This window comes from Tenrec ecaudatus, chromosome 12 (genome assembly GCF_050624435.1).
Source record: "Tenrec ecaudatus isolate mTenEca1 chromosome 12, mTenEca1.hap1, whole genome shotgun sequence".
NCBI classification, from domain to species: domain Eukaryota; kingdom Metazoa; phylum Chordata; class Mammalia; order Afrosoricida; family Tenrecidae; genus Tenrec; species Tenrec ecaudatus.
Window position 1 is genome coordinate 25351155 of NC_134541.1, and position 23642 is coordinate 25374796.

Below are 23642 nucleotides of genomic sequence, written 5' to 3' on the forward strand. Positions count from 1 at the left end.
TTAATGACTTAGTCCCCAGCCACCCATTTCTTCCCCTGGGATCACCAGAGGGGCAGATCCTGTCTTGCTGAAACAGTGTCAGTATTCAAAGAAATGGGTGCATGGAAGGCCACAATAGCGACTTTAGCAGAGATTCACAAATACTTTGTTTTCCATTTAGGACACCTTTATGAACACAGATTTCCTAGGAAAAGTCCATGAAGATACAGAGGGTCTACTTTGAAGAGTCCTAATTTGCACCAAAACCCAAACCCACTGTCACTGAGTCAATTCCAAGGCATGTTTCCGAGGCCGTCCATCTGTACGGAGCAGACATCTTTACAGAGCAACTTTCTTTTTTTTTAAATTGTTTTATTAGGGGCTCATACAACTCTTATCACAATTCATACATACATCAATTGTGTAAAGCACATTTGAACATTTATTGCCCTCATCATTCTCAAAACATTTGCTCTCCACCTAAGCCCCTGGCATCAACTCATTTTCCCCCTCCCTCCTTGTCCTCCCCTCCCTCATGAACCCTTGATAATTTATAAATTATCATTTTGTCATATCTTGCACTGTCCGACATCTCCCTTCACCCACTTTTCTATAGTCCGTCCCCCAGGGAGAAGGTTCCATGTAGATCCTAGTAATCAGTTCCTCCTTTCCAATCCACCCTCTCCCAGTATCGCCACTCACACCATTGGTCCTGAAGGGATCATCCACCCTGGATTCTCTATGTTTCCCAGTTCCTATCTGTACCAGTGTACATCCTCTGGTCTAGCCAGACTTGCAAGGTAGAATTGGGATCATGATAGTGGGGGAGGAGGAAGCATTTAGGAACCAGAGGAAAGTTGTATGTTACATCATTGCTACATCACACCCTGACTGGCTCTTCTCCTCCCTGTGACCCTTCTGTAAGGGCATGTCCAGTGGCCTACAAATGGGCTTTGGGTCTGCACTCCACACTCCTCCCCTCATTCACTATATATAATAAGATTTTTTGTTTTGATGATGCCTGATACCTGATCCCTTCGACACCTTGTAACCACACAGGCTGGTGTTCTTCTTCCAGATGGGTTTTGTTGCTTCTGAGCTAGATGGCTGCTTGATTACTTTCAAGCCTTTAAGACCCCAGACACTACTTCTTTCGATAGCCAGGCACCATCAGCTTTCTTCGCCACATTTGTCTTCAGCGATCGTATCAGGGAGGTGAGCACACAATGATGTGATTTTTTTGTTCTTTGATGCCTGATAACTGATCCCTTCGGCACCTCGCGATCACACAGGCTGGTGTGTACAGAGCAACTTCCAGTTGCTGGGCTTGAACCACAGGCAGTCCAGTACTCACTTGGCAGTGCCCCTAAGACTCTTCAAACAGGGAAAAATAGTGGCTGTGCACTGGGCCGCTAACTGCAAAGTCAGCAGTTCAGAACCACCAGGCAGGTCCTCAGGAGAAGAGGAAGCTTTCTAGTCCTGCAGAGTGACAGTCACAGAAACCCCCAGGGGCAGTACCAACCCTATCTTACACGGTTGCTGTGAGTCGGAGCAGACTCAATGGCAGTTAGTTTGGCTTTTGTTTTTGTTTTCTTTTGTATTATATGATGAGACTTCAAAAAGTTCCCGAGAAGAAAAAAGGAAATAAACTAAACCAAGCCCAATGCAGTTAAGGGGATTTCGACTCAAGGTGAGCCTGCAGGCCAGAGCAGACCTGCTCCCTAGGGAGTCTGAAGCTGTCCATTTTCAATGGAGTAGAAAGCTTCCTCCTCTGCCGGCAGAGCAGTTGGTAGGCTCAAACTGCTGGCCTCTAGGTTACCAGCCCAACACTTAACCCATGGTGCCACTCGGGCTCCTTTTGCCAAGTCTGTGCTTCACAAGTTATACACCTGAGACCAGCATCCTTTTCCCTCTATTGCCTATGAAAAACGAGGGCGGGGAATATGCCCACCCTTGTTCATAGAGGGAGTAAGTAGAAGGAGCTGGACTTGAACTCTCTACCATGTGCCAAGCTCTATAAACTTTGCAAACAAAGAAGCTGACAACCTAATAGAAAAACGATGGCAATATGAGAGAGGAAGTCACCTGGTCCCTAACAAAAGGACCTCACCAGGAAGCACTTTGAAGAGAAGACCCACTCCTTGTTGCCGGCCCACCAACACCCAGGCACCGTGCTAGGCTCTTCACCTGTGTGTTATCCCACTGAGTTCTCACTTAGTTCCATGATGGCGAGATGTCTGGTCCCAGCTCAGAGGGTCAGAGCAAAGACGGCACAGAGCTAGCTTTCGAACCCAAGTCTGTCTAAATGAACGCCCCTGCTCGTACTCTGTGTCCTGTTCAGGGGTTTTAACATCCCGCCACAAGGGACGAGGAGTAAGATGGAGAAAATGTAGAGCCCACAGCAAAGAGGCACAAGGGCCCAACCCGTGCTAACCCTGGGAGCGGCCACTGCCACGGATTGCTGACCATGCGATTGTGCACTGGGCAGAGGGACAGGGGCAGAATGCCGGTGAGCACTGTGCTGAAGAACGGTACAGGCAGAAGCAATTAGGTTATTAGCAACACAGCCCAAAGCCCGGGACGCCCTCTAAGTGCTCCCGGGAAGGGTTCCCGGGGCCCTGGCACGGAGCACCCACCAAGGCAGGACGCCAGGTCCGCTGCACCCCCTCTCTAGGGTGGCAATGAAATGGGGGCACACATGGGGAAATGTAAACGCAGAGCCCCGATGTAAAAAAGCAACAACAAGTACATAAGCCACCAACTGGCTCAGAGTCCCTTTCTCCTCACGTCAGCCTTTTGCGGAGTTGAGTCTGGGCCGGCTCTGCATGCCCAGCTCTCCTCTCCCCGCAGATGCTGTCACTCGCCACTCAGAGAGGTCGAGCCACCACTGCCCACATCTTGCTGGCCCAGCCACGCCTCACCATGGGCACTGTGGCTCCCGCACCCACACCAACCTCCAAAGGCCAGGGCTTATGCGTTGACTCGGGATCTGCCTCCTGCCTGAGCAGCTTGGGCTGCTCTGTGTAAGGGCCACAAGGACAGGGATCCTCGCCTGCCTCAGCCATCACTATACCTGTGTCTGCAGTGCCCGTAGGAGCCTCCCAGAGGTACTTGTCGAACCCAGGGACGAACCCTCTCAGAAGAGGACAGAGACAAACAATGCCAAGAAGCACCCAAGGGTGGTGACTCACGCCAGCACAGTTTCCTCCTTGCTGAGACGAGCAGTCAGGGCGCTGAGTGCTTCCTGCGACGCCAGGGGGAGGCCAAAGCCGCTCAGGGCTGCAACCGCGTGGTAGATCTGGCTAACCGAGGAGTCTTCACTGACAGCCGCCAGGAGGAGGTCTTTGGTTTCATTTGAAATAGAGATCTAGATGGATTGGGAGACACGGGGAGTTAGAGCAGGGGCTGGTCAGCACAGGACAGCCGCCCCCCCCCCCACCCCGTAGGCCTGTTCCCTAGAAGAGACGCTGACAAAGCACTGCTATGGCCACCAGACGGCTTTCTAGAAACCTGGGGCGGGGGGTTGGGTGGGGACTCTTCCTTTACTGCGAACATCGTCCCGCGGGCAGGGGAACTGAAGAGGAAACCAAAGCTTCCCGTGAGAGGTAACAACTGTGGGAAAAGCCACTTAAACCCAGGAAAGCTTCAGGTAAGGGTTTCAAAAGGTCAGGAGAGAAACACATTTGACTGAAGGGAAAAAAAAATCACAAGATCAGAAACTTCACCCCCACCATGGATTCTTACTGCAGTTTAATGGTTTGGCGGGAAAACAAAACGAACGATTCGACAGGGATCCCTCTTTTCAGAACGGCTTTATAGGTTAAAGTTCAGTTAACAGGATCTGTACTCACCTCGCAGCCTGAGAGGGCCTGGCTGGACTGGGCGGCATAGAAGAGGGAATCCACGTGTTTGGGGTCCAGGTTGGATTTAATGAAGGTGCATGCTTTCTAAAGAGGGGAGAGCCAATATTAAGCAGGGATGCATGCATGGATTGGGAAGAGAAAAGCAGGGGCATTTAATGAGTGGCGAGTGAAAATCAAAGTCATCAAAGTGGCTTAACGTCTGAACTACTGACGATGTCATTTTTAAGTTTGTGGGGTTTTTAAAAATCATTTTATTGGGGGCTCATACAACTCTTATCACAGTCCAGTCCATACACACATCAGTTGCATAAAGGACATTTGTACATTCTTTACCCTCATCATTCTCAATACATTTGCTCTCCGCGTAAGCCCCTGGCATCAGCTCATTTTCCCCCTCCCTCATGAGCCCTTGATAATTTATATATCATTATTTTGTCATAACACTGTCCACCGTCTCCCTTCACCCACTTTTCTGTTGTCCGTCCCCCAGGGAGGAGGTCACATGTAGATCCTTGTAATCAGTTCCCCCTTGCTACCCCACCCTCCCAGTATCGCCATTCTCACCACTGGTCTTGAAGGGATCATCCATCCTGGATTCCAGTTCCTATCTGTACCAGTGCACATCCTCTGGTCTAACCAGATTTGTAGGTAGAATTGGGATCATGATACTGGGGCGGGGAGGGGTATTTAGGAACTCCAGGAAAGTTTCATCGTTGGTAGCCTGCACCCTGACTGGCTTGTCTCCTCCCCAAGATCCTTCTGTAAGGGGATGTCCAGTGCCTACAGATGGGCTTTGGGTCTCCACTCCTCTCTCCTCCTCATTCACAATGATGTGATTTTTTTGTTCTTTGATTCCTGATATCTCATCTCTTCAACACCTTGTGATAGCACAGATTGGTGTGCTTCTTCCGTGTGGGCTTTGTTGCTTCTGAGCTAGATGGCCGCTTGTTCACCTTCAGGCCTTTAAGACCCCAGAGCAGGCATCCTCAGACTATGGCCCGCGGGCCACATGCGGCCCTCCGAGGATATTTATCTGGTCCACCAGGTGTTTTTGCTGTTTGTTTTTTTACTTCAAAATAAGATATGTGAAGTATGCATAGGAATTTGTTCATAGTTTTTATTAAACTATAGTCCGGCCCTCCAATGGGTCTGAGGGACAGTGAACTGGCCCCCCGTTTAAAAAGTTTGAGGACCCCTGCCCTAGATGCTATTATCTTTTGATAGTCGGGCTCCATCAGCTTTCTTCACCACATTTGCTTGTGCACCCGCTTTGTCTTAAGCGACCGTGTAGGGAAGGTGACATCAAGGAATGCCAGGAGAGTACTTGAGTAGAGACCCAATGTCCATCTGCTACCTAATACTAAACCTATAATAAATATATGCACATAGATCTATTTCCCCATCCTCATTTATAAATATATTTACAAATGTACATGCTTGTATTTAGACCTCTGTAAATTCCCTTTGCCCCCTAAGTTCATGTTTCTTCTAAAAAATCATTTTATTGGGGGGCTCGTACAATTCTCACCACAATCCATCCATCCATCCATTGTGTCAAGCACATTTGTAGCCATCATCATTCTCAAAACATTTGCTTTCTACTTGAGCCCTTAATATCAGCTCCTCATTTTTACCCCCTTCCCTCCCCTAAGTTCGAGGGACTCCTGGGGGCGGTGTGCTGCCCACATTGGGAAAACTCAGCCTCTTACTGCTATGGCGTCGACTCTGACCCTACAGGGCAGGGTAGAACTGGCCCTGTGGGTTTTTCTGAGACTGTAACTCTCCACCAGAGTAGAACACCTTGTCCACTGTTCTGAACTCTAGAAAGAGCAAACCCCTTTCACTAAGCATCTGCCACGATCACCCTGGCTCCTCCTCGTAATGAACCCAGGGACCCGTGGGAGCTACTACCAGCCCCACGTAATGAAACCGAGGAGTCAAGTTGGCAGGTAGCCTGATGAAGGAGACAAAGTCTAAGTGGCAGAGTCTCCGCTGATCCCAACTGTCCTGAGGGCTCCGTTTAGATGTCTCCAAAGGCACGCCTCAAGACATCGCAAAGGGCCGAAGGGCCGTTTCTACACCTGGACTCCCGGCTCAGGCACGGCACCTGTTTACTGTGTCACTATGTTATTTGCTGCCAAACCCTTGGTGAACAGCCAGCCCAACCACACGTTCTGATCCGCCACAAAGAGACAGTCTCGATGTAAGCCAGGAGGGGTGAACCCGGAAGGCAGGCTGCGTCCAACACACCAGTCACAAAAGGACAACGCTCAAGTGTGATCTCTTCGGGGAAACCAGCCAGTGTCCAGACGCTAAAGATTAGTAGTAGTCATCGGGCTTGAGGGTAGAAGGGAGGGCGTTTTCCCTGGGGGCTGAAGCTTGTGCTAGGGTTGGTAGAATGGCTTTTGAGAGGAGAGCACAGACGTGGGTGTGTAACTTGAAGAATGCCATCAGGGTCACGGGACTGTACCTGCACAGATGGTTGAGGTGGGTGTGTTTTCTATACAGATTTCCAACTCTCCCTCCCTCCCTCCTCCCCTCTCTCGTGGAAACCTGCTAGACTCAGAACAAGTTCCTACGTTTCTGACACAGCAGAACATGTTTTCCCTGCCCTCCCTCTCCACACCTGCTCTGCCAACATCTCTAACTAAATCACACGCGCCGCACGCTAGTTCATTCTGTCTCTCAGCGACCCGACAGGACAGGACAGCACGGCCTTGGCGGGTCTCTGAGGCTGCCAGTCTTGATGGGCAGAAAGCCTCGTCTTCGCCCTGTGGAGTAACTGCTGGTCCTGCACTGGAGAGCCCTCGTTAGCAGCCCAATGTGTAACCCACCCTGCCATGGGGGCTCCTCCCCTCCACCCAGAATTTTACCAGCCGACTGTGGCCTGCTCTCAGCAGGTCTGAGGGTCTAGCACAGAGTAGGCATGCAACGCAACTCTCAGAGAGATTAGCTAATTGCTAACCTGTGGAAAGAATCCAGCAACTGAAAATGACAAGCTAAGAAACGCAGGGACCAGTGTGTGCTTCTGAATGGGCGAGAGACTTCTGGAATGAGCTGGTGGTGCTGGCCGCACACCCCCGTGGATGCACTGAGTACGTCGACCGCGCATTTTCAAATGGTTCAAATGGTAAATCTCGTGTGTATTTTGCCACAAGTGGGCACTTGGGGGTGGGGGGGGCAGAATCGGACAAGGCGGGCCATACAGTGGAGTGTGGTTTTTCACTAATTCTGCAGCATGCTGTTGTTATCTGGTGTTTTACTGTTACTTTAACACAAAAATATCATTTCCACTTTATGAATAAAATTACAAAATGGGTCTTTCGACAAATGAGGTTAAACTTGAGACTGAAAGAAGCCAGAGGGAAAGAAAAGGGAAGAAACAAAACACTTCCCCTGAATAAATTAGGGATCTGGAATGGGAAACAAATCAAATCTATTTTTTTAAATCATTTTATCGGGGGCTGGTACAACTCTTATCACAATCCATCCATCCATCCATCCATCCATCGTGTCAAGCACATGTGTACATTTGTTGCATCATTCTCAAAACATTTGCTTCTACTTGAGCCCTTGGTATCAGCTCCTCATTTTTCCCCTCCCTCCCCCCATGAACCCTTGATAATATATATATTATTATTATTTTGTCATGTCTAAGCACTGTCCGACGTCTCCCTTCACCCACTTTTCTGTTGTCCGTCCCCCAGGGACAAACCAATCTATTAAGGAGTCCTCTCAGGAGAAGGTGGGCAAACAAGTGTGCTTTGGCGCCATCTAGTGCTCCAACGGCGGAAGGACAGCACCCAGCCCACAAAGTGATGTTCCGGTCATTACTGCCCCTTTTTGAGCACATAAAAGGTGCCAGACACAATTGGCACCATAGACTCCATAAAACGCTTTCAGGTCTACTTTGGCGAGCAGTGCAGGGCTAGGACCTTAGAGATACTCTATTAGACGTGAATCAAAACTACCCCCTCACGCTCCCATTCAGCTAATCACAGACCCTACTCTGGGACTACCGAATTCCTTTCAAACAAGCAACTCTATGAAACCAAATAGCCTCCAATCGCCTGTACAAAAATAGCCCAAGAGGAGCCTAGTCTGCTGTGTGGATCTGAAACGACAACGCTCGACACAAAACGAACCCAACCAAAAGAAAGCCGTGTTCGGGGGAAAGTCTGCAGAACGGGTTTAGCTGTACGTGCATTTCAAATTTAATCCCCAAACGATCCTGCCCGGAGGCCCTCTTTCTTAATCTCTTTAATTTACAGATAGGCAAGAAAACTTGCGACATTTTGAAGGAAGGTGGGTAACTTGTCCAAAGTCACTCAGCGATTAACTGGGGAGACGGAATTCAAATCCAGACAGACTGCCTCAGAGCCTGGCTTGACCAACCCCAGCGCTCCAGGGAAAGCAAATGATCTGCACTGCATGGAGGCGCAGGCTCGCATCCTGCTACTGGGGTGCTGCACCAGCTCTCTGAGGCTTCGGTGCTCACTGTGCTGAGAGCCCAGCCCTGGCAGCAGCAGAGAGCTCAGGAGATGTGCTCTGGACTTGGCGTGAGCCCAGTCGGCACTCAGGCTTCCGCCAGCCAATTCCAGTGCACACCCAGGTGCCAGACTCGGCTTCCCAATGGATGGCTCCGCATAATCATCTTTTTGAACACCAGTTGCCGACAAGTGGATGCTGGTTCATGGTGGCACCACCTGTGTGAGGTGAAACGTGTCCACGGGGCTGATTGGTCCACATGTAGATTGCCAGGCCTTTCTTGGGAAGTGCCTCTGGGAAGACTCAAGCTTCTTTTTGGCTAGCCAAGGAGCTCATTAACCTTTGGTGCCATCCGGGAACTCCAAAGGCTGCATTATCTGCTCCCAAATGTCCATCACAAGGCACTGAGGACTAATGTTGTTAACTTGTCCCCTCCCGTGCCAGAGAGGCAGTGTCAACTCATACAGACCCTAAAGGAGAGGGTAGAACTGCCCCTGATTTCCGAGAATGTAACCCGAGGAGTGAGTGGGAGCTTTGAACTGCTGACCCTGAGGTTGGCAGCCACATGTGTAACCCACAGTGTTCTGCTGCTCTTCATAAAGTTCTCACTGGCTCTTTCCTTTTTCATCATCTGTTGGAAGTCTGGAAGCTCCACTGACCCGTTCACGTTGGGGGCCCTGCTGGTATTTCAGATACCAACGGCATCCCAGCATCCCCGCACAGCACGACAAACCGACCCTGTGGTCAGGAGCCCAACGCACGACCACTGCACCACCAGGGCTCCAGCTCTTTTGTCTTTCAATTCCATTTCCCACAAACTTTTCAAAGGCCCCTTTTATGGACGGAACCTAAGTGAATGTCTCATTCTTCTGTGACGCCAGTTGGGGTCCAAGAGTAAGCCCTCCCCACCCCATCCATGTCCAGCCAGAACCTCAGCCTACAACCTTATGCAGAGAGAATGCCTTTGCAGGTATTAACAGGTAAGAGGAGGCCCAATGGGATTAGCACACCTAACACACGGCCACGGAGTCCATTTCAACCCATAGCGACCCTAGCAGACAGGCAGCACTGTCGCTCTGGGTTTCCGAGGCTATCTAAATCTTTACGGGAGCAGAAAGCCTCATCTTTCTTGAACAAGTGGCTGATGGGTTTAAACTGCTGACCTTATGTGGTCAGTAGCCCAACTTGGAACCCGCTATGCCACCAGGCTCATTTTATGGGATTACAGAGTGGGCCCTAAGTCCCATGTTCTTAGAAGAAGAGAAGAGGACACACAGAGTACACTCAGAGGGAAGAAGGCCACGTAGAGACAGAGGCAGGGACTGGAGTGACCAAGGAGCACCACGATGGCTGGGAGCCACTGGCAGCGAGGGAGAGGCAAGGACGGATTCTTCCCTAGAGCTTGCAGAAAGAGCAGAACTGTGATAGCCGTGTCTGCTGTTTCCAACCACTCAGTTTGTGGTGATTGTTTCAGCAGCCCCAGCCAACAAATACACTTCTACCCCCAACGACTGAAACCCATGGCGCCACAAACACAAGAAACCTCTTACCCCGCGATCAGATCTGCCAAACTTTAACATTAGTCTGATAATCCCCCTTACCTTCCACCTCTTACAGTTTGCAACCTCTACTGGTCAGATTGCTGCACACCACCCGTCTCCCAGCTTGTGTTGTCTCCCCCAGGGCCTCTACAGACACGAGGAAGTGCAGGGCAGAGGCCCAAGGCATCATTTCCAAGGGCACCATAGCTACTCTATCTGCGCCAGGCATCCCCTAACCTCACCCGGAAAAAGGAGAAATGAAAACCAAGCTTTTCCATAGGAATCAGGACAATCGTAGCTGCCATTCGAAGGGCCTCGTGGGGGTCAGTCACTGGCTGGGGACAGTGTGATTTCACTGTTAGCTTTACAATGCGTGGCAAGGTGGGCATCAGAACTGCTGTGTCACAGAGAAGAGGAGCCAGAGTGGAAAACCAGGGTTAGCATTATATGGTGAAGATCAAGGATCGCCGTCTTCAGTACGGATTACAACTCAATGTAAAGGCCACATTCACCCCAATAAAATGATTATTTGAAAAAGAAAAAAGGAGACCAAAATGCTCACAACCGGACCAATAGGTGACGTCATGGTAAATGGAAAGGCTGACGTTGTCAAGAATTTTGTCTTCTTGGACCCACAATCAATGCTCAGTCAAGAGATCAAAAAGCAAACTGCAGTAGGCAAATCTGCTGCAACCCTTTGGAGTACCGACAAGCAAGGGTGTTACTGTGAGGGCTGAGGCGGGCCTGGCCCAAGCCCCGCTCCCGTCAAGTGCCTCGTGCACGTGCAAAAGGTGGACATGGAATTAGAAAGACCGCGGAAGGCTCGATGCAAGTGCACTGTGGTGCTGAGAGGAGTGACAGCACCACAGACGGCTAGTAGGACAAACCGACCTGTGCTGGGCGGTCAGAGTGCTCCTTTGCGGCAAGGGCAGCGAGACCTTGTCTCACATACTTTGGAGCTGTGATCAGGAGAAGCCAGTCCTCGGGGAAGGGCATCATGCTCGGTACGGTGGAGGGGCAGCGAACCGCATGGCACACGGACTGACACAGTGGCTGCGCCAAGGTGCTCGGGCACAGAAACAACCGTGCGCATGGCGCAGGACCGAGCAGCATTTCGCTTGTTGTGCACAGGGCAGCTGTGGGTAGGAAGCGACTCGATGGGCCCAACAACAACAACAGCAAATATCACATGACCTCACTTAGATGAAAGATCAAGAACAGACAACAGGAACCCGTGGGGGCAGAACGGGTAAGAACTCCGTGTTTCACTGGCATAGTAAGAGCTCTCGACACATGGAATTCAGAACACATAAATCCCTCAGGAACAGGAGTGGGAGTGGCGATATCATGAGGGGAGGGAGAACGGGGAAGGGGGTAGGGTGGGCCGGGGAGGAACCCATCACAAGGTTGGATATATAGCCCACCCCCAGGGGGACGAATAACAGAAATGTGGGTGAAGGCAGACAACAGATAGTGTAAGACACGAAATGACAACAATAATATACAATTGATCAAAGATTCATGAGGGTGGGAGGGAGGGGGAAAGAGGAGTTGATACCAAGGGCTCAAGTAGAAAGAAAAGGTTTTGAAAATGTTGATGGCAACCTATATGTAAGTGTGCTTAATACAATTGAATGATGGAGCGTCATAAGATTTGTTAAGAGCCCCCAATAACATTATTAATAAAATGAAAAAATAACTCCACGCTTGGTGGACCTCAAGGCTGGCAGTTCAAACCTGGCCAGCAGCTCGTAGTGACATACGCCGCGAGACCGGCTTCCCTGAGCATTACAGCCCAGGAGGCTCGCTGGCACAGCTGGACTCTGTCACAAAACTATGAGCTGCAATCAGCTGGGTGGCACCCAGCACCAAGAGACGAGGTCAACGCCTGCAGGGCAGCTGGTCACCGGCTACAAGGCAGGTGCGAGAGGAACAGCGGGAGGTCTGGTTACCCTGACGTGCATTGTCAGGGTCTTGCAGCTTCCTACTCATTCAAGTGGTCTGCGCTGAGTTAAGGATGCATCTTGTAGTATCTAGAGCAACTACTTACAGGAAAGAGCGCAGCCCAAAGGCCAACTCTCTAGTTCCAACGCCCGGCTCCTGGTGACACCATAAACACCACAGGGTTGGCAGTGGCTGATTTTCCAGCAGTGGCCAGCTAGCCTTCTCCTGAGGTGCCTCTGTATGGACTCAAACCCCCAATGTTTCAATGAGCTGCAGGCATTGACCGTTTACACTACCCAGGGACTCCAGGACGCCAGCAAACCCCCAAAGCCATGGCAGCAAGCCAGTCCTAACTCAGTGACGTTATGTAGAGTTCCTGAGGCTGTAAATCTTTACAAGGGCAGAGGGCCTCGTCTTTCTCCCTTGGAGTGGCCGGTGTGTTTGAACTGCTGACCTTGGGGGTTAGCGGTTCCAAAGCTTACCCACCACCACCACCACAAAAGGAAAAACAAACTCCCTACCCCGAGTCAACTCTGATTCCAAGGCTCCCGATAGAGGAAGTCTAAGGTGTAATGGTTCTTGGTATGGGGCTTTCATGTTATGGCTGCCTCGCGCTAACTGTTATTCCATAGACTGTAAGCTCTCTGAGAGCAGTGATTAAGGCGGGCTCACCACTGGGTGCACACGGGTGCTCAGTAAATCGAGGCTGAATGAATGAGCAGAGCATGCTCAAGAGTCAAGCTAACGGGTCAGGATGCTCACCACTCTTCTCGGACAAGGAACTTAAAGAAAGCAAATGGCAGGACACAGGAGAGGGCCAGGGAGGATCACTGGGCAGCACTGCGAGGGCGGTCTGGGAACCGATCGTGTGAGCAAGGGCAGAAAGCCCTGTCTTCCTCCCTCACAGTGGCTGGTGGTTTCAGCCCAGTGGATAACCACTAGACCTACAGTTGTGTGGCTGTGCCAACATCCCGAATGAGCGCCAAAGCCGATTCTCCCTGGAGCCTTGGAAGCCCGCCCCAACTTCCGACCCACAGAACGTGGAGCTAATAAACCAAGGTGGTCTTGAGCCACTCTATTAATTTGTTATATGGCAATAGAGCCCCCAAACACAAGCCATATATGAGAGGCCAATTTTGTACCCTAAATGACCATGTTACAATAGTGATTAACATGTAAAATTCACTGATGCCTATTCCAAACCAGGTAAGCTTGGACTCATGGTGCATTTTCCTCAATAAAGGTCCAAAAAGTCTATCAAAAATGTCTGGCGCAGTGACTGTCACTGCCTAACAAATGTGTGTGCCCCTGCCCCCCACCTGACCGGCTCTGTTATTTACTGATCACTCGCAGAAAGCCCTCAACGCGAACACGTGGCAGTGGGCACTCAGCCTTGAAGGGCAGGCCACGTTTCTAGAGGATCCATGACTTGCCTTTCTTTATCTTCCACTGGTTCCTGAAACAGCCCTACACACACACACACACACACACACACACACACACACACACGGCACTTCCAAACAGAATCTTGTCACATGGAAATGATTACTTGTTATCGTGGACGGATGAGCCTTGGCTATCCTCAAACGAGGGCGAGGATTTTGAAGTCCCTAAAAGGAATACGGGGAAGGGATAGAAGACTTTCTGAATTACCTGGGCCACCAAGACAGGAGGGGCCTTACCTTGACATCTGGCACCTGGGCACCAAGGCTGCGGAGTCCCACGATGGAATAGAAAGCAGATTCCAAATTTGTGAATGGGCGGTCCAGCGAGGCCTTCAGTCTCTCCACGTCATGCTTGGTGAGGTAGTGAGTAGGCGTCAAGGCCTGGGTGCTGGCTAACAGAGCCAACAGGAAGGCAGTGCTTGAACCTTGGGGGGAAACAGCTATTAATAACTACATGCCACGCTTCATCAGAGTCCTGATCCATCAATGGTGGACCCTGGGACCCCGTGGCATCTGAGGATGGAATGATGTTAGGATGGAGAGGACCCAGGGGAGCCTTAATCTGTAGTGAACTCGTGGGGAAAGGTGGAAACCGGCTTAATTGATCTGAAAGGCAGTCCTCCCCACAGCCTCCGCGCCTCAAAAACACACCCAGCAAGCCTTTCACCTGTGAAATGTACATGCATGACCCTCTGGCTCTGAGAACACACAGGATCTTTAGCCCGGGCTTGGCTGCCTCTCAGCCACTCCTTCCTCATGCCCTTCCCTCTGTTGCTCTCTAGCCTCCTCTGTTCTGTTAAGTAGCCATATTCCATTTCTTAGCCACATATTGTTTTTATGCCAGTCACTGCTTGATTTTGCAAACAATTTCCCTTTGAATAAAAACCGTTTTCTTGGGACACCATCCACACATGACACAGTTCAGCAGTTCACTCCTATTAGGCAGGTTGTACCATCATCACCACAGTCGATTTCCGAGCCTTTCCTTTTTCTTGTACTCCTTGTCAGTAGCTCACTTTCCCTCCAAGAAACCACTACTGTATACACTCATGGATAAGCCGGGGTTTCCAGCACATCTTTAATGCAGTTTTGCGGTAAAATTAGGTGCCTCGGCTGATATTTGGGTCGGCTTATACACAAGTATAAACGGTAATCCAGTTACTGCCTCTATAGCTTCACCCATGCTGGATTTCAGAGGCTGAAAAACATACAGAAACCAAAAAAGACAACAATAAAACAAAGAGAAAAGCCTCAATCGAAGAGAAAGCAGCCGCTCTTGCTCCTGAGAGATCCTGTGCCCGCGCAGCACTGGGCCCTGAGCGCTTCCAGCGGTTGACCGTTGCAGAAGCTTCACCATGTCGTCCTTCCACAGCACTTCTGCATGGACTCAACCCCCCCCAACCAGATTTTTCTTAGTTCCTGCTCCTTCACGTTTCAGCTCAAGCACCTCTCTTGTACGAAGCCCTGTTGGATTCGTTCCCAATATCACAGCGTTCTTCAAGAACACAGCTCTGGAGCCCACTGCAGACCCTCCTCTGCCCAGTCTAACAATGTGGCCATGGCCAAGTTAGTCTGCCAGCCCTGGCCTAGGTTTCCTCAAGGGCAAAGCGGGATAATGACCCCGCTCATGTACCAGAGAGTTGTTGTGAGGGTTACAGAAGTGACTCAAGAAAGGCAAGCGCTATGAAATACAAGCTACTACTTCTCACTCGCTGTCATCAAGTCAGTTCCAACCCAGAGCGACCCTACAGGACAGATCAGAACTGTCCCTCTGGGCTCCCGAGACTTTAAATCTTCAGGGGAGCAGACACCCTCACCTTTGGGACCGCTGGGGGGGTGGGTTCAAACCACTGACCTGGGGTCAGCAGCTCAGTGCACAGCTCACTACGCCACCAGGGCTCTAAGCCACCAGTCCTAGGACCACGGCTATGGCTGTAGTTACAGCCAAACCCAGCGCCCTTACTTTTCTCCCTCTCCTCTGCTGCGCTGTACGCTCCATGAGGACAAACCCAGCTCACTGCGACCAAGTCAAAGCCTATAGGACAAGGTAGCACTCACTGCCCCTGTGGGTTTCTGAGACCATAGCTCTCTATACAGGAACAGAAAGCACTCTTTCTCCCAAGGAGCTGGCTGGTGGTTTGAACCGCTGACCTTGGGGATCGCTGTGCAAGGCATAGCCACTACACCACCAGGGGTCTTCCTCCATGAAGATTAACAACCACACAAGAACTCACTGCCATCGGGTCAATGCTGACCCAAAGTGACTCTACAGGACAGGGCAGAACAGCTCTGTGGGTTTCCGAGGCTGTAAATCTTAAGGAGAGAAGAAAGTTTCATCTTTCTCCTGAGGTGCGTCTGGTGGTTTTGAACTGTGGGCCTTGCAGTTAGCAGCCATATAACCACAACGCTCCTAACAGGACCGCTTTAAAAAAGGCATTCCTGTCTCTGTTTTACAAATAAAGATGTTGAGGACCAGCCAATGCTGGCCTGGAGCCAAAGTCTAACTGTGGAGAGTCCACTCTATTCTTTTTAAGAGAATGTTACAGAGTGGAATTCCCCCATTACGAGCTAACACAGAGTATCGATCAGCTTCTCTGAAGATGGTTTCCATCTAAGACCTTGTGTATGTTAAATCTAAAGTGAGAACTCTAAAAAATAAAGAGAAAGGAATCTATAATGTGCTCATTTATCATGTACTTAAGGAAAGCCACCATGTGCCAGACATGATTTCAGGTGTTAAAAAGGTAACAGCAGGAAACACAACAAAAGCCCAGCTTTCATGAAGCTTACACTCTCGTGGGGAAAGACGGGACATAAAATAATGAAGAAACCACACTGATTTGGTTAAAAGAGAAGAGCGGTACAGAGAAAAATGAAGCACAGAAATATAATCTGGGAGGCTGCGATCGGAAATATGGTCTGTGAAGGCCTCTCTAAGACCAACTCACGAGCACAGCTGCAAGGGAAGTCTCCCGAGGAAGAGGAACCACGTCAGGATGTGCACAGTGCTTTCTGGTCATAGGAACACAGCAGTCTGGCTAGAGGAGTGTGAGCAAGGGCTGAGAGGTGGGAGACACAGAAGGAGTAAAGGTCAAGTCCAAGGGCCTGGTAGACTACTGAAGGAACTTCGGCTTTAACTGAGCAAGACAGCAGGCACTCACTGGAGGGTTTTGAGCAGAAGTGATTCTGACTTACATTTAACAGTGCTGTATTGAGTACACAGAGCCCTGGTGGCCCACTGGTTACTTGTTGGGCTGTTAACCTCAAGGTCAGCAGCTCAAACTATGAGCTGTTTCATAGAAAAAGATGAGGTTTTCTACTTCTGTAAAGAGTTAGTCTCTGACTGGAGGGTGGACAGCAGAGAAGAGGGTGGGGGAGACATCGGACAGTGTAATATATGATCAAATAATAATTTACGAATTATGAAGGGTTCATGAGGTAGGGGGGAGGGGGAAAATGAGCAGTCGATATTAAAGGCTCAAGTAGAAGGCAAATGTTTTGAGAATGATGATGGCAACAAATGTACACAAGTGCTTGACACAATGGATGGATGGATGGATAGTGATAAGAATTGTACGAGCCCCCAATAAAATGATTTTTTTTTAAAGTCTTGTGGGCCCTGGCATCATGCTCCCTGTGGTCCTAGGGTTCATTGACCAAGCCCCACAGATAAAGTGAGAAAATCATTAGAGAGAGAGAGAGAGAGGGTGAGTTACAGTCTCGGAAAGTCAAGGAGGCTGTTTTACCTGGTCCTAGTGGTTATACACTGGGCTGACCCCTAGGCCAGCAGGTCAAATCCACCAGGCACTCCTACAGGATTAAGATGAGGCTCTACTCCCCTAAAGAGTAGCAGTCTCAGAAACTCCAAGAGGCAGTTCTGTCCTGTCCTACAGGGTCGCTAGGGGTCAGGGACAACTTGATAGTGGTGAGTGTTGAGTTTTTAATTGGGTGACTCCGAGTCGAAACAGGTGCCATGACATGGAGTTTTTAGAGAGAGTGTTGAGAACAGATTCTATCGGAGCAAAGACAGAAAGCAGGTACCAGTTAAAAAGACTACTGGCACAACCCAAGTCAACACATGATAGTGGTCCAAACCAGCATTTAAGTAGTGGAGGTGGGGAGAAGTGGCCAGAATCCAAACGATATCAATCAGCTTTGCTAGTGGATAGAATGATATCAAAAATGAGTCAACTTACTCGTGCTGTATGTACACCGGTGTGTATTATACAGACATGTATCCAATATATTAAGATCTAATGACAAGCACTTTCTCAGCTAGAAAGTAAACTCACTTAGCACACTATGCATGACAGAAACCTAATCTTCCTACCTAGCCTTAACAGTAACATTTTTTTGTGAGAAATGGAGCTAACCTTGAGCATCTAGCATCTATGAGCTATGTCTCATACTATGCCAAACATGCTGTATGTAGAATCGCTAAAACATCACAACATACAAATGAGGTGGATATTTTCTACATTTTACAGACTAAAAAAACTGACGCTTTGAAGTAGTTACTTGCTCTAAGTTACAGAACTACTTGGGAATGAAATTGCTGGCAGTTTGGATCCAACGTCTGTTGGGCTGCTAACCACAAGGTCAGTAGTTTGAAACCATCAAGGACTCCACAGGAGAAAGACGAGGCTTTCTACAACTGTAAAGAGTTATAGTCTCGTTAACCCATAGGGGCAATTTTGCTCCTTGCTAGAAGGTGGGTCGCAGAGTTGGAATTGCCTCAACGGCAGTGAAAGTTTTGCTTTTGTTTTTCAGTATAATTGATCCTACCCTTGACTAACAAGCCGCTGACTAACTCGCTATTACCTTGGGCAAGTCACTTCGCATCTCTGGGCTTGCATGGCCTCACCTGTCAAATAGGAGCAGCACACACCTGCTGATGCAGTGAGAGTACAAGGCCTGCTCAGTAAGCATCATGCAGGGAGGGCAGGCACAACAGCTAACTTAACAGAGGGCTCACTGAGTACCACGAACTGTTCTAAATTCAGCACGGGAATTCATCTTCTCACCCAATCCTCACTCTAACTCTGAAGGCAGATAAAGTGACCAGCCCATTTTGCAGATGAGATGCAACTTGCGCCCGCCGCCTAACCCATGCCGGACGGACTACAGACTTGGAAAGCAGAGAGCACCTTCTGAACCTGTGGTCTAAGCTAGCAGTCAAGCGGTTTCTTGCCCCCTTTCCAAACGAGGAGCGTTGGGCTCAGAGGTAAGGATGTGCAAGGAACCACGTCCCGGGTAGTCGGCGCTCCCCCGAGCCAGTTAAATGAATGGCCGCAGGCAGGCCGTGATGGCCGGCGGCGGCAGCCCCTCGCGAGCACCCCCACCCTCGAGCTGGCCCTCGCAGGGACCCGTAGGCCCGCGCTGCGAGCCCCCCAAGCCCCCCTGCCGTCCTGGCGCGCACTCTCGCCGGGTCGCCGGCCCGCACACGGACCCGCGACCCCAAAGGCCAGAGCCCATGCCCCTGTCCCGTAGGGGAAGGGTATCCCGCCTGGCCGCCCCCCGAGCGGCTGGCCCTGGCTTTCCGCGGGCCACCGCCCACTCTCCAAAGCGTGCCGGCCGCGGGGCCCCGTCGTTAAGCCATGCGCAACGCCTCACCCGGCGGCGCCATTCCTCCGAGCTGCTCCCACCAGGGCCTGCGCGGCAGATCGACTTCCGCTCGGGAAAGTGGTTCCCAGACCGCGCCGCAGGGGACGCCCGGGACGCGCGGCAGGCTCCGTGTGACAGGATGGGCTCCAGACACAGGTCGGTCGCCGCGGTCCCACGGGGCTGCCCCCCCACACGGCAGCCGCGGCCCCAATTCCAAGTTTGGAGCGCGAAGGACCCTGGGGCCCCTGTGAGCAGGTCCACGCCCCCCCCGCGCCCCGACCCGCGTGGAACCGGCCACTTCGCAACGGTCCCAGTCCGGGCGTGCCGGCACGTGATTGGACAGCGCCTCCAGGAAGACCCGAAACGGGGCCTCGCCTGATTGGCCGGTCCCACTGCGGTCTCACTGGTTGGTCCCTCGAGCTGTCACTCACGCGTCGCTTTTCAGCCCGGCGGATTTTAAAGAAAGGGCTCTGTAGGAAGACAAGTGAACAGTTGAAGGGGAAAAAAAATTTTTTTTTTCCCATTTCAAACCAGAAAAAAGGCAATTTCCTTACGTATCAGTTTCGGTTGCTCAGTACTGATCGCTGGGTGGCGTTTTAGCTAGCTTTTCTGTGAACTCACAAAAATTGGAAATTATTGGTCCCATTTAACGAAGTAACAGGCTCCAAAATGGAAATGCACTCAATAGTGAGAGGTAAAAACAGACACGGAACGAAGGTAGAGTTAAGACGAGGAACGTGGAGTTAAGAGCGGCTGTGTTAGGGCAGGGAACGAACTCCCGGGAGGGAAGGGAGAGCTGAGAAAGCGACGCGAGCATCCTGAGCTCCCGGGCGGGTTTCAGGACCCATAAGGAGTTAGGTGAGGGAAGTCGCACCTGTCGATGGGGTGGTGAGATATCTGGAGGATTTGGGTCAGGGAAGGATGCAAACGAGGTGAAGAAAGCTGATGGTGCTTGCTCCGCTGATAAGGAGAAGGGAGGCTTGCTCCTGATGCTGCAGCGCAGTCTTGAGTCTTTCACAGACCAGCTTCTTGGAATGTGGGGGAAGAGACTGACAGACCAGACCCGGCCCAAACACATAGTAGTAATACCAACCCCCAAGAATTGAACCTATACAATATCGCTGCACGTAAGCTCTACATATATTACCTCATTTACCCCTTAGCACCTGCCTGTGAGGAATATGCCGGTCAGTCGGTTCAGCACATGGTGACACTCTAGGAAGTATACACAGTTATTAAAGAAAAATTATCTAGGTAGTCTGGCTTCACAATCTGCGTGCCTTTAACGATTATGAACATATACAAGATAAATTATACCCAATCTAGTGATAACTCTTGTTAACATAATTGTATCCCCAAGACTGAAGCGATCATTCTTTATGTCTAGAACTGCCAGCTCACCACTTGCCTGTCAGTTTGTCTACTATGGTGGCTTGTGTGTTACTGTGATGCTGGAAGCTATGTCACTGGTATTTCAAATACCAGAAGATTGTGGGAGACAGAGCCCGAAGATGAGCCCCTCAGGTGGGAAGGCACTCACATTATGACAGATGAAGAGCTGCCTTCTTAGAGTTGATCCTGATGATGTGGATGGAGGAAAACCTGAGGGAGGAAAGCCTTCAGGACCCTCATTGGCTGATGGAGCACGAGAAGAAACAGCTGCAAACATCAATTGATCATTGAAACTCGGACTGTATGAAGTTTGTATCTAGGAAAATTGAAAGTTGTCAAAATGAAATAGGAAAGCAGAAACACCAGCCTTCTAGCTGTTTGTGAGCTGAAATGGACTGGTATCGGCCACTTTGAGTTAGAAAATCCTATGGTTACTATGCCTGGGATGATGTATTCGAGAGGAACGGTAGATATTGCATCATAGAAAAGGGCATTTCACGATCTAGCCACATACCAAGAATATTTAACCACATGCAAAGAACCCTACCAGCCTCTTCAGTATGAAATTGATCAAACATACACTCATGATGCATTTGATAATTATTGGTGATTAGAATACAAAAGTTGGAAACAAAGAGGGATGATCATTAGTTGGAAAATATAGTCTTGGTGATAGAATTTCAGCTGGCGATTACATGATGTAATTTTGCAAGATGAATGACTTCTTCATAGCAATTATCTTTTTTTCAACAACACAAACGTCACTGTACACATGGGCTTCTCCAGATGAAATACACGGAAATCAAATTGACTACCTCTGTGGGAAGAGACATTGGAGAAGTTCAGTACCACCAGTTAAACCCAGGCCAGGATCCAGCTGTGGAACCGAGCAGCAAATGCTCATCTGTGTTCAGATTGAAGCTGAAGAAAAGAAAAGTGAGTCCAGTAGAGCCCAACTACCACCTGGAGTGTATCTCACCTGAGTTTCTAGAACATCCCACGAACAGGTTTGCCGCATTAAGCACTAACATCAGAAGAACAAATGAGCTGTAGGATGACATCAAGAACATCATCCATGAAGCAAACAAAAGGCCATTAAAAAGGGAATAAAGAAAAGATCACAATGGATGTCAGAAGACTCAAACTTGCTCTTAATTGCAGAGTAGCTAAGGCACACAGAAGCAATGATGAAGTCAAAGAGTGAACAGAAAATGTCAAAGGGCAGCTCAAGAATTGTATGTACTCATAATAAACTTAGAGTTAGAATATGAAAAAGGAAGAACACACTCAGCATATCTTAAATTGAAAGAACTCAAGAAAAGTTCAAGCTTTGATGCAGAAAGCATCCAAAAAATGGAATGAGTGCACAGAGTCACCGTATCATAAAGAAAGCGGACATCCAACCGTTTGAAGAGGTAGCATGTGATCAAGAACTAGTCGTACTGAAGGAAGAAGTTCTAGCTGCACCGAACGCATTAGCCAAAAACGAGACTCCAGGAATTGATAGAAGACCAACTGAAATGCTTCAACAGGCTGATGAAGCCCTGGAAGCGCTCACTCTTCTGTGCTAGGAACTGTGGAAGATGGTTACCTAGCCAGCTGACTGGAAGAGATCCCTATTTGTATCCATTCTAGAATAATTCATTCCAAAGAAATTCCAACAGAATTCTCCAATTACAGAACAATAACCTTGATATCCCTGGTAAGTAATATTTTACTGAACATCAGTACATTGATCTTCATAGCAGTTATGGCAGTACAGTGGCAGGGAACTGCTAAAGCTTCAGGCCAGGTTCAGAAGAGGACATGGAGCAAGGGAAATTATTGCTTGTGGATCTTGGCTGAAAGCAGAAAACACCAGAAAGATGTTTACTTGTGTTGACTGTGCAAAGGTATTCATCTGTGTGGATCACGACAATCTACGGATAGCCTTGAGAAAAATGTAAATTCCAGAACATTTCATTGTGCTTGATGCAGAACTTGTACATGTCAGTCATGCAAACAGACCAAAGGACTACTCCACGGTTTAAAGATCAGGAAAAGTGTGTGGCAGGGTTGTATCCTCTCACCATACTTATTCCGTCTATCTGCTGAGCAAATCATCAGAGAACCTGGATTATACAAAGAAGAATGTGGCACCAGGATTGGAGGAAGACTTATTCACAAGCTGCCATATGCAGATGACGCAACCTTGTCTGCTGAACGTGAGGAGCACTTGAAGCACTTGCTGCTGAAGATCAAGGTCTGAAACCTTCGGTGTGGATTACAAGTCAATTGAAAGACAACCAGACTCCTCACACTGGACCAATGGGTGACATCATGATAAATGTAGGAAAGACTGAAGTTGTCAAGAATTTCATCTGACTTAGATGTTCAATCAGTGCTCGTGGAAGCAGCAGTCAAGAGATCAAGCGAGGCCTTGCACTGAGCAAATCTGCCGCACAGACCTCTCTAACGTACTGAAAAGCAAGGACGTTACTTTGAGGACTAAGGTGTACCTGACCTAACCCGTGGTATTTCTAGTCACCTGATAGGCATGTGAAAGTTGGACACTGAGTATGGAAGACAAAGAAGAGTCGATGCCTTTGAATTCTGGTGCTAGAGAAGAATACTGAAAATACTGTGGACTGACAAATGAACAAACACATCTGTTTTGGAAGAAGTACGGCCAGAATGCCCCTAAAGCAACGATGGCAAGACTTTGTCATGTAATGGCAAGAGAGACCAATCTCTGGAGAAGGAAATCATATCTGGTGAAATAGAGGGGCAGTGAACAAGAGGAAGATCCAGAAGGAGAGGGATTGATACAGAGACTGCAACCATTGCTGAGACATAAGAACAATTTGTGAGGAAGTTAGAGGATCAGGCAGTGTTTTGTCCTGCTGTACATTGGGTGGCTACACATCCATCCCATCTTGATGGCACCGCACAGCAAGAACTGCTGTATTCAATATGGCAACCACCAGTCTTATCTGGATGCTTAAATTTAAATATTACTTAACATTACACTTGAAATTCTGTTCCTTGGTTGTCCTAGCCATATTTCAAGTGCTCAATATCCCCATATGACAGCGCATATCACAGCACAGAATTATAAAGCCTTTCCATTATTACAGAAAGTTCTATTGAAGAGTCCTGATGTAGAATTGATTAAAAAAAAACAAACTCTCCCAATTCAGTAAGAAAAAACCAGACACCTTCTCTGTGTGCTAGAGCTGGTTTATACTGTCTCACATGAGTCAATTGTCGAATTTGTAGGGAATTTTCTAAATCAGTTAAATGAGGCTATTATAACAAATTAACAAAGTGGATGTCTTTGTGAAGAACACATGTTTTCACTGTTCTGGTGACTAAAGATCGGCATTCAGGGCTTCTGCCAAGATGAT

General features: G+C 49.2%; 1 protein-coding gene across 3 annotated transcripts in view; it reads right to left on the bottom strand.

The window, feature by feature from the left end:
* RPN2 (ribophorin II) overlaps positions 1-19030 on the bottom strand; it is a 54069-nt gene extending 35039 nt beyond the window's left edge. For all 3 annotated transcript variants that reach the window (XM_075528787.1, XM_075528786.1, XM_075528785.1), the window contains exons 1-4: positions 18874-19030; positions 13498-13685; positions 3831-3926; positions 3171-3346 (exon numbers count right to left, since the gene is read on the bottom strand). In XM_075528787.1, the coding sequence (XP_075384902.1) occupies positions 3171-3346; positions 3831-3926; positions 13498-13685; positions 18874-18886 (473 nt within the window). In that variant the 5' untranslated portion in view covers positions 18887-19030. The remainder of the gene's footprint in view (positions 1-3170; positions 3347-3830; positions 3927-13497; positions 13686-18873) is intronic.
* Positions 19031-23642: the final 4612 nt, after the last annotated feature.